We start from the raw sequence: 13,952 nt of genomic DNA on the forward strand, positions 1-13,952 counted from the left end.
GAAAAGATACTTTCTAATGTGAACACTACTCTGATTTCTTTGCAGGATGCTTGAGGATGACCTGAAGCTGAGCAGTGATGAAGATGACCTTGAGCCTGTGAAGACCTTGACTACTCAGTGCACAGCCACTGAACTCTACCAGGTAGGAGGAGCTTACAGCTTGGTTTGGGGCCTGAGGGTAGGTAGCAAATGGAACTGGTATTATTTTGAAGAGAACAAGTGTGTTTCCTGGGCTTTGAAGAGAGAGGAAATAAGAAATGATGGGTATAGTGTTTCTAGTACAGGTTGAGTCTGCTTCCGGTTACATGAAAGCTACAGTAGGAGACACTAAGAATTTTAAAATTGCTTTCACCCCTCTCATCTCTCTCTACTTTCCACATACAAACACTGATCTTCAATAAGCAATAGAGATTGTCTTGTCCCTCTCTCGAACTACTTATTGTCTTGGGTAAGGTATATATTAGTTTTGTGACTCCACTGTGAGTCTTGGAGCTCATGTTCATTAATTTAGGTACAAATGTGACTGCTTCATTCACCTCTCTCAGATGCACTAACTCAGAATGCAGTTGTGAATTAATACCCCACACTTGCAGCTTACATGAACTTTCAGGCAAAGGCGTGTGGCAAAAAACTTGCTGCTGCCCTTATCTTTTTCCATTCTGCATTATACATATTTCCAGCACATTCCCACCAAATGAGATGGCAGGATAGTGAGTTTTCAGAATTTTCAAAAAGACTGGACTTCTTGATTTGAAAAGGCCAAGTAACATCTGTGGCTCATCAGAAGAGTGATGTTATGTGATATCAATGGTGCCTATACATTTTTTGTGAGCAAGATCTGTCATGAACATGGGATCCTTCTGGTGTACTTATATACACAAATAAAGAATAAAAGAGGATTGATTGAATTTTGATAGTTAAAAAATTTCATTTTGAAGGTAGTTTGGTGCTTTGTCAAGAACAAGCACAGGGTAAATGCAGACTACACTGTGCTGGTCTAAGCCAATTTCACATGTGTTTCCTAGCAATGTGTTTGTTGCACATTGAATGCAGATAGCCCCCCCCACTCCTTCTTGAGTTGTGCACTTCAAAGCAAATGTAAAATGCACACTTAATTTCTAATGTCCATCATTTCTGCTTTCTGCATTTAAAACACCACTTACAAGAGCATCATATTTGTAAATAAAGCAAAAACAAAACAAAAATTCTAGATCATTGATTTTAACAGATGCAATGTTATTTTCTAATAAAAATGCTTAAAGCAGAATTTGACAATAAGTGAAAGTAGGTTTTGCACAAATTGATTTCCTTTCCATGTGATTATATAAATACAATCTAGTTTTTACTCAGAATTATTTTCTTAAGAGGTGGCATCAAACCTTCCATCTGAATCATCTGGGTTTTCAATCCTATGCTGATGTTTTATAACCACTGAAAGCCTCAGATAATCAGGGTTGAGTTGGAAACTTTGCATGATATGCTGAACTCATACCAGCCATGTTGTCCTTAGTAAGGTTTGGATTCTCACAATTAGATTGGGAGGTTGAACTGGAGGACCCATAGTAAACAAAAGTACAACCTATTCCTCCAACTAAGTCCAGAAAGCAAGTAATGGGCAGAAGACTATAATCATCTACCTGGAAAGGAGCCTGTATACTGCAAGCTTGAATGAAAAAGTTCTCTCCTGTCCTGTGAATGCCTATAATCATGGGGAATGAGAAATGCAGTTATTAAGAGCATGTTTTTGACTAGAGAAGCCTGAGATTAAGTTCCAACTGTCACATACAAAGTGTATCACATTAAACAAATTGCCTAATATTTCTAATTCTCAGATCTCTTGCCAATAAACTGGGATGAGACATTCTTGTCTAACTCATAGAGTAAGGATCAAATGAAGATAGTATATTAGAAAGTGTCTTGAAAACTAAAAACACTATACAATGTTTATTGTTAACTGGAAGCCCCCTCCTTTGGATCCATAGGAAAATAGATATTCCTCTTCCATTTCATCTAGGTGTCCCTAAGGATTTTATAAGAACCATATTGAATATCCTTACGGGCCTCCAAAGCATCCACTATATGTGAAATACCTTAACTACCCTCTGAGTACTGATAACTTTTAAACCAGAGTCCTCAGGAAGAAAGACCAGGTTTTCAATGATGCTGTATCAAGTCCTCCAGGAAATAACATATCTCTAAAAGTTTTTCTTCATAGAATTGATATAGGTGGAGAACTGAGTCATGTATTTTGATTGCAGCTCTTATTTTCTCTTTATGAGCTCCTGCCCTGCCCTGGAGAAAGTCTTAAGTGTTCTGCTGTGGTGTTGTACTCACCTTGGTTCTTTCTCAGGAGCTAGTCCTGAACAGGATAGAAATAACCACTTGAAGATGACATTGGACATTACAAATTTCCAGAACATTGTTGAAATTAGGCATAGAGCTTTGTACTTGGTGTCTTTATAAACATACATGATGTGATATGTTCTTTAAAAAAGAAGTTGAATGTCATTGACATGGCTGGGACCTGGGGATTGCATCATGTCCATTACCCAGCTGATTGCATTTTTATTTCTCATCTGCTGTGGTTGGCATCATAGATAGAAATCCATCCCTGGCCTTCCCCATGCAACACTTATTGAATTGCCATTTCCAAGCCAGTCATCCAGGGAAGGCTGGGATGCTGTGATGAGTCCACTGAGGTTTGGCAAGGGAGTGGCCCGATTCAAGAGGACAGGCTTCTTGAGAGTGGGGATGTGTTGTGCTCTCTGCTTACCCTGGCTCATGCCACAGTACCTGCAGTTTTCCTTTTAGTCCAATTTTTCTTATGGTTCTTGAAACTAAAAGAACGCCTGAAAATGAGGAGTTAAACCTGGAATCAATTTTCATTTACAGCTGAGAAGCAGTTATTGATGCTGTGCTTGCAGTTCAATAAAAGATCTAAAGATATAGACCTTGTGCTTCTCTTTCAATATAAGCAGCCTAATCAGTCTCAAATGTTTTTTTTAACAAAGAAATTGTATTGACAGGTTTATTAAAATCGCTCTTTAAAGTTTTAAGCTATCCAAAATTTGACCTATCCCAAAGGTTTCTTGAATATGTAATGGCTAAACTCCAAAACTCCTTCCAGCACATATTTATAGAATCAGGTAAACATCTGCTTACTGTTTCATTGGATGATATCAGGATGTTAGATTTATAATACTCTAAGCAGGTAGTCTGATATCCCCTGGTGGCAGGCTGGCCTCTGATGCCTGGGTTCCGAAGCACAGTTATGGCTCACTCATGGCCTACTAATCTTAGATTGGCATGAGAAACAATAGACTTTAAATACATAAAGGTCATTAAAGATACAGGTGTTTCTAGAAACTGCCTTTAGGACACTTTAATATTAATAGCATCTTCTTATTAATATAAATTAGACTGAAACCTTAGATGACTTCATTTAGCTGTTAGAAGTTCAGAAATGTTTAATATGACTAGACATGTTTAATTAGTGACCAGGCTCATCCACAGGACTCTAGATAAAGCTTAAAGTCATATATAGTACTTTAAGAAGAGAGCTGTAGAATTCCAAATTTCTTTGGACATACAGGCATTCTAATGTGCTGTGTCTGGGTACATTATGGTAAGTAGCTCCAGTGTCCCCACATCTATTTAACTGCCTAAGGATTGCCCTCATTCACTTTGAAATGTGCACTTCATTCAAAGCAGGTTACTTGAGGTTGCGGGGACTTTTCAACTAGTTGCTAGTGGCAGAAACATACCTCAAGCATATTCCATTTACAGAAAATAATTGTCTTAACTTTTCCTCTCCACTCCATTAGATTATTTCATTTTTGTCTGTATATATCTCCTTTGTATACACAAAAAATTGCTTTTAATACAGATTCTTGATTTTGGTTTTATATTTGAATGAATTTTGTTTGCTTTTGTTGTTGGGCCAGCTTCAAATAGCTAGATTTCCATTTGATAATTGTAAATAAAATGAATTACATAAAAGCTGAAAACTTGAACATTCTGGCAGCTTCGGGATGTGTTCCTGATACATATAATGCCTATTGAACTTCCAAAACATTTTCCAAGTTAAATTGGAAACCCATTTTATATTGAAAGTTTGCTAATGAAAAGATGCAATAAATTTTACTCCTGCTATCAGTTGCGTCTTTTGGAGTTGACACGCTGTAGTGAATACATTAGTTGTGACAACAGATACTCTTCCCTGCTGTAATCCGTCCTATTTTGTAGCCACAGTTCTCCCTCATCATGCTGACCAAGTTGTTACTTCCCCAAGGTTTTGCCACATTTCCATTTACTTTGTTATCAGCGGAAAGGCTGGGGAAGGCCTCTTCAGTAATGACATCAATACAGCACACACAGCAAGAGAGGTCAGCCTGTCAGATCTAGACAAATAGCAGATGGATTAGGATGAAACTGGGTGCAAAATAACTTTGATAGAGTCTTTTAATGTAAACAATTTATCTATCATTGTATTTCATTGAAATCCCCAACAAAATGATAGAGTTTGGACTATTAAGGTTGCAGAATGTAACTGAATAAAATCTGTATATTGTCACATTCAAACTATACAGCAATTAAAGAATGAGAGTACATTTTAATTTATTCATTAAAGACAGGAAAGTAAATAGGATAACATATAAGGTTAATAGAATAACATTGGCCTTTATATTCCCAAGATTGTGTTTCCCATTTGACTATATTAGCATAGAGACTAGATTAATAAGAAACTGCTTAGGGCTTGTATGATGTGATTTTTAATATGCTTGTAGCAAGTCTGTGTCTGTTTAGAAACCCACATGCTGAATTTTTTCATTGTAATTAGATCTTCAGCTTTTAGTACCAAATATTTTGACTTGTAATCTCCATATAATACAATGCCTTAAGCATTCAGAGATGCATTGAAGTACACTGTTTTTACATGTTGTGCTTGTCACATGGTCAGTGATGACCAAATACTGGCTAATGTCCACTACACTTTATGAATTATCCATCCATTAGCATTTTGATTGCAAAACAAATGGCTCTTCTGCTTAGCTTAGCACTTTTCTCATAATAGATATAAATCAGACACCAGTGAGGGTGCACTGCTTGCCCCAGATCCAAACAGAAACAAAAATGGGAATGATCTTTTATGTCTGAACAGATAACCCTCATATATGACAGATGGACACAGCCTTTTCATCCACAAAGAGCATGTAACATATATCTGGCCCCATAAAGATGGTGCCAGTAGGAATAGCAGCCACCTCTGGGAAACTAGGGATCAATAAGAACAGATTTGAATTGAAGTGCCAGAAGGAAGAGGCATCACCATGTTGCCCTTGTCACTGCCTCTAGGCTAGAGGGAGTAGCTAAATAGCACTGGTCCTTTCTCTGCTATCACCCCACTCCCAGTTTGATCCAATAATATGTTATTTTTCTTAGATCACTTCATCTCCTCAATTTGAGTTTCAATGAATTGTTGGAGATATTAGGTTTCATCTTGGAGTCATTAGTAAGTAAGCTTTGGGAAATGCTTCATTGTGTATAAGTTCCCAAACTTTGAATTTAATCAGAGTTGTAGAATGTTTCTACAAAAATATGAACATCTCTAAAAAAGCTGTGTAACAAAACAATTTTCCAAATTACAAAAATGTAGTATTTAGAAATCAATATGCTGGCCTTGAAAAATTTGTTGAAGCTTTAGTTTTGGGGTCAAGCATGCTTCACTTTGCCCTCCATGTATCTCCCATCCACTACAAAAACCCCCAGGCAGACTGTAAACACCAAAGACTTTGTCCTGAATGGAAACACAATTTATCTTATTCATAAGCAGTCATATTTACTTTTCTATTTATATATCAAGAGCAAAGAGCATAAACATTGTAAGTACACAGAAGAGTTGTCCAAATTAGAGATTAGCTGCCAATTCAAGTTTGACCACTCAGAATATAGGTGGATGAACAGATTTAAAAATCAGAACTTTCCATTGTACATGGGACCACATAATCCATATTTCATACAGCATTTGCTCCCATGGAATTTTTGGACTGTTCACATCATTGAGTATGTACTATATGCTATGAATACTCTCTATTTTTTTCTGGTTACATATGGTTGGGAGAGAGCCTCTATTAGGTATTTATTGTCTTCTACCAAAAGACACATGTCATTTTGTGAGTTGTGCACTCTTAACATCAAGGGCAAGAGGGCTCAGATTGGTTGGGGAAAAGAAAATTGAATTTTCAAATCCACAAACCCCAGGGGAGCAGTGACCAAGTGCCACTTATATTGGCCCCTCTGATGGGGAAAATAAACACCTTAAGCCCATACCAAGATGTTCTACCTAGTGTCTCTGTATTTACTCTACTTAGAGGATGATGATTAGTGTCGACAGATGACTTTTATGGGTGAAACATGCTTCTTCACCAAAGACAGCAAATTTTTCATTTATTTACAATAAACTAAAACTTTACTTATAAAGGAAATCACCACTTGACAAATGAATCTTGCTAAAAGGGTTTTCTATTCAGCACAATAGACAGTGTGAAAGGAGCAAACCTTTTGGGAATGTGTATACTTCTGAATTCTGTTGTCACATCATCTTTGGGCAAGACACTGGAAAACTGGCTCCCATATTAGCAAAATGCATATGTAAAGACAAGTGGAATGTAGTATGCAGTAGCTGTTCAATTGGATGTGGTAGAGCCATGAACAGCAGGGTGAGTGAGGTTGATATGTAAAGTTAATAAGCAATGGGAAGCTAGGAAGGATTTTTTTTTTTTTTTTTTGCAGTGTTGTGAGTTGAACCCAAGGATTGTACATGCTAGGCAAGTGAATTGTTGGAGATATTCAGTTTCTACCACTGAGCTACCTTTTAAGTGCCTAGATTCTGAGAATGAGAGTGATTTGATCAAAGTGGAGCCTCAGAAAAATTCATCTTGTAGCAGAAAATAAAATGGGGTAAGGATAGAGAGACAATGGAGCAACATATAGGCACTGGCCACAGTCTTTGTGAGAGGGAGTAAGGACTAAGCTAGGCAGTAGTTTCAGGAAGAGTCAGAAAGGAAACATAACTTCTGCCAGCAATTGAATGGGGGATTTGCCCTGGCAATGCCAACCCAGACTCTTCTTTGTGGTGTGAACTAGAGCCTCATGTTCAGTGGCAGATCCAGTTGCACATGGGCCTACAACTCAGCAGTTCCACTGGAGACCTCTCTTTCCTTCTATATGGAATATAGGTTTCTCCATGTTACTCTATCAGACTGGAGTGCAGTGTTCAGGACTCTCAGGCTTCCCAATCATATATGATTGATTTATACAGTAAATGTTTATTAAGTGGCTATTAGGTTCAAGACACAGTTCACTCTACCTGGAACAAATATTCTTTATTCTCTGCTGTCAAAATTCTGTTTCTGCCTCCTATGTCTAACACAGGCCAATTTAATTGATCTATAGAAAAATTAATCAAATTAATGTGGAAAACCTAGTGTCTAAGGATTGGGACACATTTATGATTCCTAGTGGTTCAAGGTTCAAATATAGGATGTTTCCTTGTACCCTTCCAGGGGCCCATCCAGAGGGCTAAAAATACAGTAATAGGTGGTATTTTCCTAGAGATTGCAGTCCCTTTATGTAAAATCAGAAATGTAGGCAGGCATCCAGGTGTTGCAATATGTTGAATCACATTTACTCCTCTTAAATCTGCCATCCTGGCTGTGTGTGCTTGTGACTAGCTGAAACATCAGCCTATGGGTACAATGTCTATTCTTGTTTTCCTAATTCCAGTAAAATCTATTTAAATGCTGTAATTAAGCAATTCATTTTTATATTTGGGCAAGTACTCTCAGTATATGTCTCTTTAATTGATTTAACCAATTCTGTTGGTATTGATTTTAGACCATCTGAATACCCTAATGATGAGTTCATTTGTTAATAGAGGAGTTTCTTTTCTGAACTTAGGCAATCAATACCATTTACCAATACATGACACTAGGTTATGGTTCAGCTGTGTCTTACAGCACAATCATGTGAAAAGTTTTTTAAAAAGGAACAGTGAAACAAACACAAAACCTATGCAATGAATTGTTCTTATGTTTTAGTTCCATGCTGTGTAACATCTACTTATTTGAAATTATCTCGTTTACTGACATTTTCCTTTTTACTAGGAAACATATTGTGGAGACTCAACTTAGATGTATCTGCTAGCAGAATGCCAGGGAAAAGCACATAATGCCATCTAGGGCAATACTAATAAAATCACATTTTAGACTTGATTGACAGCATTATTATTGATTATAGAAAAAAAGCAGTTCCTGAATACATAGCCTTGTAAAATGAGTCTACTGCTACAATATCTCTAGGCCACCTTAGTGCTTGCTTTGACAGGCTCAATGTACAGGAAACGTATTGCATTGAGTTTGTTTTCTGTAAATCTCAAGAGGAAAGTAATGTCATAAGTCAGGATATAACTATTCAGAGCTTGCATCTGAAAAGCAAAAAGATTCTATAAAGTTTCTATAAACGTAGAACACAAGTTTAGTTGACCAGATAGCAATTAACGATATCTGATCATTGGATCAGAATTACCTTGTCATAAAATTTTAAAGAAGTTTGGTTATTATATAGCAGATGACTAGTAAATTTTCTAAATACTTTATAAGTAGCATTTTATCCCTGCAATGTAAGATGTTTTGTATTCTGCAGTAGATAGGAATCAATAAACAACTATATAATTTCCTTCCTGCTATTTATTTATTTATTTAGGTGATAGCTCTATATGATATACTTTTTTTATAATTTAATATAGTTCCTAATCACTTTAGCTTCAGTGTAGCACAAGGATTTTTTTATATAAAAGGAAAACAAGTTTCTTCTTTGAGGAAGATAGTTGTAATGAATGAGTGACTATAAGCCTGGCCTGAGCCACATCACCTCTCCTGAGGAAATAAATTTGCTTAGCAACATACCCTAAACAGTACTATATTGGTAATGAGAGGAATCAGTTTATAAACACTTTTTAGAATCAGGAAAGTGCCTTCTCCATAGCATATAATATCTCAAGATGCCATGTCATGGAAGTGGCTTACCTTGAATAATCACCTCAGGGCTTCCTCATCCATGTAGTCAAATGTTAGTGAAAAAGAAAAGAACCCACTTTCCACCATGGAGTGAAGTGTAGAAGGAGGAACTGCTAAAGGAAGGATCACATGGAAATTTGGGATTAATCATCCTAAATTTCCTTGGGGAAGGAGGGAGGGAGGGTAGGAGAGAGACAGAGAGGAAAAGTGAGAAGGAAAGGGAGAGTGGCTGACTGATTTGTGTATATGGACATGTGTTTGTGCCCCACATCCCTACCTCAGGTGTCCTGACCTCTTTACTACCCCTTTCAAGAAGATGCATGGAACAAACCTTGTGTGATGGTACAGGGCCTTTTCTTGCTGGTCTACAGGATTGACAGTAGAATTTCAATCCATCAATATCTTCCATGAGTGCTGTTTTCTAGACAGAGACATTATGTTCAACACAGAATTACTCTTGATATGGTGAGAAGAGCTTAGTGACTCCCATAATACTCACTGGAATAACTGCATAGGTCTGATACTGAATTTCGGCCACTGCTCAGTAAGCCCATTAGACAACATGACTATACACCAACACCAATATGGGAAGCAGTCACAATCAAATAGCACTGCATTTATGTAGCATACTACAGTTTCCAGAGCATGGCCATCAGTGTTGACTATTCACAATTACCCTTGATGTAGAAAGGACAGGACTAATTCTTTTCATTTTTAAAATAAGGAAACTGAGAGTCAGAAGAATTAGTGCCTTATCAACACTGTGAGTAGCAAACCTGAGACTAGAACGCAAGATTTAATCATTTCTAGCTAGTCCTCATCCACTATAGCCTGCTGATGCCCATCCACATTACATCAAAGTATATTCCTTAACATTTTAATTTATTTCCTTAGAGCTCAATGGTAAGCCACATAGGGCAATACTATATTAGGGAAAGAAGTATCATATTAGGGAAATATGGCACAAAATAAGGAACATGTAAGTTTTAAATGACATATATACATTATAAAATTAAACAGCATAACTGTTAACTATCTAGTCTCCATTTTCCAATCTATTTAAATTACTTTAATATATGTTTTTAAACTCAAATTTAGCTGTACTCCAATGTGTAATGCCGATAATGCTTTGGGAATTGTACCATGTAATTTCCTTTAATTTGCCTCTTTTTGTATCATATCTCTCATCTTGGTACATGAACCTAGAATTTAGGATTATCTTCACATGTCCACTTATTTCAAAAGAGGAATTTTTCCTCTTGTCTGTTTTGTAGAATAATTTGTGTATGCCTTAAAGGCACAAATAAGTTGCACCCCAAAAATTCACTTAAAAATTTTTCTTCAGAGTCTCTTAATGTAATAATTCCTTGTAGCATGCCTAAAATAACATCAAATTATAGTGAAAGTGAAGAACATAAATTGTGATCTGTGTCTCATCTGGCAGAAACTCTCTGCCACCATCTAGTTTAGAAATTCAAGGTGATGAGCAAACAGGAGGACCTGAGTACATCTGACTACACTATAGCTGTGGGGATGTCAGAACGATCCTGAGTTAATTTTCAAAGAAGAAAATCTCTCAGCATAGACATTTTCAATCAATAGCCAAGCAACACAGAAAAGATTAATTTGAATGAAGTTATTTTCCTATGATGGCTGTATAAAAAGACACGTGTTTCAAAGAAACTGGCCTTGAACAAGACAATGTTCCTCCTTATCAGAGAAAAATAACTGGGTCTAATTGACAGTTCTAAAACATAGAGCAAAGAGGACATTTTCAAAAGCATGTCTTGGAATCAAAGCTAGGTTATGCAATGTCACTTTGATTTCTCCCTCCCCATCTTCTGCCAGTGGCATGTTCATCCTGTCACATCCAGCATGCTTTAAGAGGAAACTACTTGAACACAGCACCCATTACTCTAGGATAACCTAAGTCTTCAAAAACAGATTTGTTTGAATTTTAAAGGATCAAAAACAGTGGATTCATGCAATTCCACAGTGTTCACAGTGACATGCTTTTAGCCCACTACCATATTATTTATTCCAAACCAGCCAGTTCTCAGTGGTTTAAAAAAGAAAGAAAGAAAGATGTGAGTGTGTGTTCCTGTGCATATTGAGAACCACTACTCTAGGAAAAAGTGATGGCTAGCATTCACTTTTTCACAGCATTTGCCTCTTCCTTTTTTTTTTTTTTTTTTTTATCTGATGGGCAGTATTAGCATCTACTACATGGACTACACAGGAACAGGATTTGATAACCTAGATATCTGTGAGAGGTGATTTGGGCCAGCCAGACACTTATTTCTTGTTTTCTAATTTTCACCTGTTACCTCATCCCCTACCTATCTTCTAATTCTAGCACACGCCAAAATTTAAACTCAGGCACAATGGAGTGAAAATGGTTTTTTGCCTACCAAGCTAAAGAAAGTGCCCAAACATTAATGTGTATTCATCTAGCAACAGAACTTGAGACTTACTACATGAGACGGATTTGGATTTCTAATACTAACATATAAATTTAAGAAATGTTTCAGGTATTTTTTGTCTGTTTCGAATTGCTATTGAGTGCATTGAGTTGATATGCACAGAGGCATTCAGTATGCTAAATTTCACTGGTTACTCAGAATGTCAAGTCCAGTTTTAAATGCATTATATCTATATAGATATATAGAGAGTTGTCTTTTAAAGTGGTTGTATCTGCATTCTATCAGTATTCTCTTCTTCCTTAGCCCTTCCTCACTTCCAGGATTCACAATCATAAAGGTCCTCTAATGGGTATTTTTTAAAGGGTCTGAAAAGCCATGAGGTTGTCAAATTGCTTCTCCAATTCTCTTCATATTAAATGTTCTTTCTATAGCTTGAAAAAGTCTAAGAGAGTACAAGTTTGGTTCTGATTACATAATTAGGCTACAGAAATATGAAAAAAAATCATCACTAAAACCCTCCAGGTGCTTAAACAGTTTGATAGACTGTAGCCATTCTGCCATCAGTGCCCCCAGCTGTGTTGCTTAGCAACATTTTAATTCCAGAAGAATCGAAGAAGATGAAATCCCTGTGGAGAGGGAAACAGAAATAAGAGGGCTGTTGACAGATGATCTGAGTTGTTTCTTCTAATATACTGTGAAGATCACTAGCTCTTTTCATGAATGATAAATGGACTGTACACAGATCAATGGGTTCAGCAATAAACTGGAACCAGGCTCCATGTCTAAGGTGACGCAGGCCGAGAGACCCAGAGATTTCCTCATTTTGAGATTTGGTGTGTGTTTTCTTAAAGGTTCCATGGGAGGAAATTGATCTCAGTATTTGGTCATTCCTTGCCCTTTTGTGGTGTCTGCTAATAAAAGTGATTTTGGAAATGGACACTTGGGCAGGTGTGGCTAGTTGTCAATAGTAAAGCCAGGGTGAATGGTTCCCTCCCACACAGATCTAAAAGTCCTGGGGTATGCCTGTAACCACACCTCTCTCCCCATACTGCCATTAGAACCCAATCAGGCCATCATCTCACATGGGGTAAGATTAGAGTGCAAGGTGTGCAGGGAAGGACCTAGTTGTGCACCCAAGAGCCCACTCACATGGCCCCAGGTGAACTTTGCAAGCAGACCTGACAGAGCCTGCCTGTGTTTGAAAGCTGCACTTGGACAGGTAAACACATTCCCTGGGAGAAGAAAATTGCTTTCTGTGTCTCCAGTCTGCTTATCTACAGCAGCCTGCTTCGGCTAGCTCCTTATGTTTCTAAAGAACATTTTATGTTGCTTATTGTTCTGCATACTAGTCCAAAGATTATGACCACTAATGTTGTCTAATTACATTTTTTTTTCTGTCTACAGGCTGTTGAAAAGGCAAAACCTAAGAATAATCCTGTAAAGTAAGTTATTATTTTTATTGGTTAGAAATGTTAATTTTAATGGACTCCATACATGTGAAAAAATAAGGTCATAAAAGAGACAATGGATTTTGAGTTAATCTCTAATCATGGCAATTTAAACACAAAAACAAAACAGGCAAAAAAAAAAAAACCCTCCAATAAACAGGCAACAGTTTATATTTTTCCTTGTGTCCCTGATGAGGAAATGCCCCAAGTTGTATAGAGTTTACATAAATTAATATGTGTCTTCCATGAGTAGCTGCCAAATACTATTATAATCATATTCAGTGCATACTACTTCAAGCCTTTGGGTTTTGCACATGCTAAAAAGATTACATTTTTAATTGCAAACCTTGGACCTATGACAGAGATGTAAATGGCTGAAAGTGTGCCAAGTGATCCCCAGCCACATAGGGAGGGTTGGCACCTTGGAATCTAGGCCTCAATACTCTGTTAATGAAAAGCTTATAGAAATACATTTAACTAAGGTTGGTTTGTAGCTAACAAATATTTCTAATGCACTTTATGTGGTACCCTTAAATTATAAACAAGCCACACAGCACTCTTTTCAAAATATATTACATCTTATACATCCTATCTCTTCCAGAAGGGAGACTTTCAAATTAAGAAGGATTGATCAGAGTTGTATGGCACATACAGGTCCTGTCAGCCATGAGACCAAGGAAAGATTTTCTCTAGGTTGTTATAGGTCTGATACTATCACATGTCTAGGAAGTATGTGTTAATTGATGTCAGCCAACTTCCATTAAAGCTGATATCATATACAGAAATGGGAGTAATTGATTTTTAATAGTTTTTCAAAGAATGTATCAGCTAATTCCAAGGATAAGAAGGCTGTATGTTGTGTAAAAGAATTAACTTTCCAGAGCATGAGGGTAGTATTTAGCATACCACTATTATCCAAGTCCTACTACATTTTTCCAAAAGGTATTGTGAAGTTTGTTTTTAAGTTTTTAAGTTTCATTTTTCTTATATCACAGTATATTCTC

General features: G+C 36.9%; 1 protein-coding gene across 1 annotated transcript in view; it reads left to right on the top strand.

Moving 5' to 3' along the window:
* The window catches only part of Aff2 (ALF transcription elongation factor 2), a 347,505-nt gene that overhangs the window by 244,441 nt on the left and 89,112 nt on the right, over positions 1 to 13,952 (top strand). The window contains exons 9-10 of the mRNA XM_077106520.1: positions 46 to 142; positions 12,905 to 12,942. Coding sequence (XP_076962635.1) covers positions 46 to 142; positions 12,905 to 12,942 — 135 coding nt within the window. The remainder of the gene's footprint in view (positions 1 to 45; positions 143 to 12,904; positions 12,943 to 13,952) is intronic.

The sequence above is a fragment of the Callospermophilus lateralis genome, chromosome X (genome assembly GCF_048772815.1).
Source record: "Callospermophilus lateralis isolate mCalLat2 chromosome X, mCalLat2.hap1, whole genome shotgun sequence".
Taxonomy (NCBI): Eukaryota; Metazoa; Chordata; class Mammalia; order Rodentia; family Sciuridae; genus Callospermophilus; species Callospermophilus lateralis.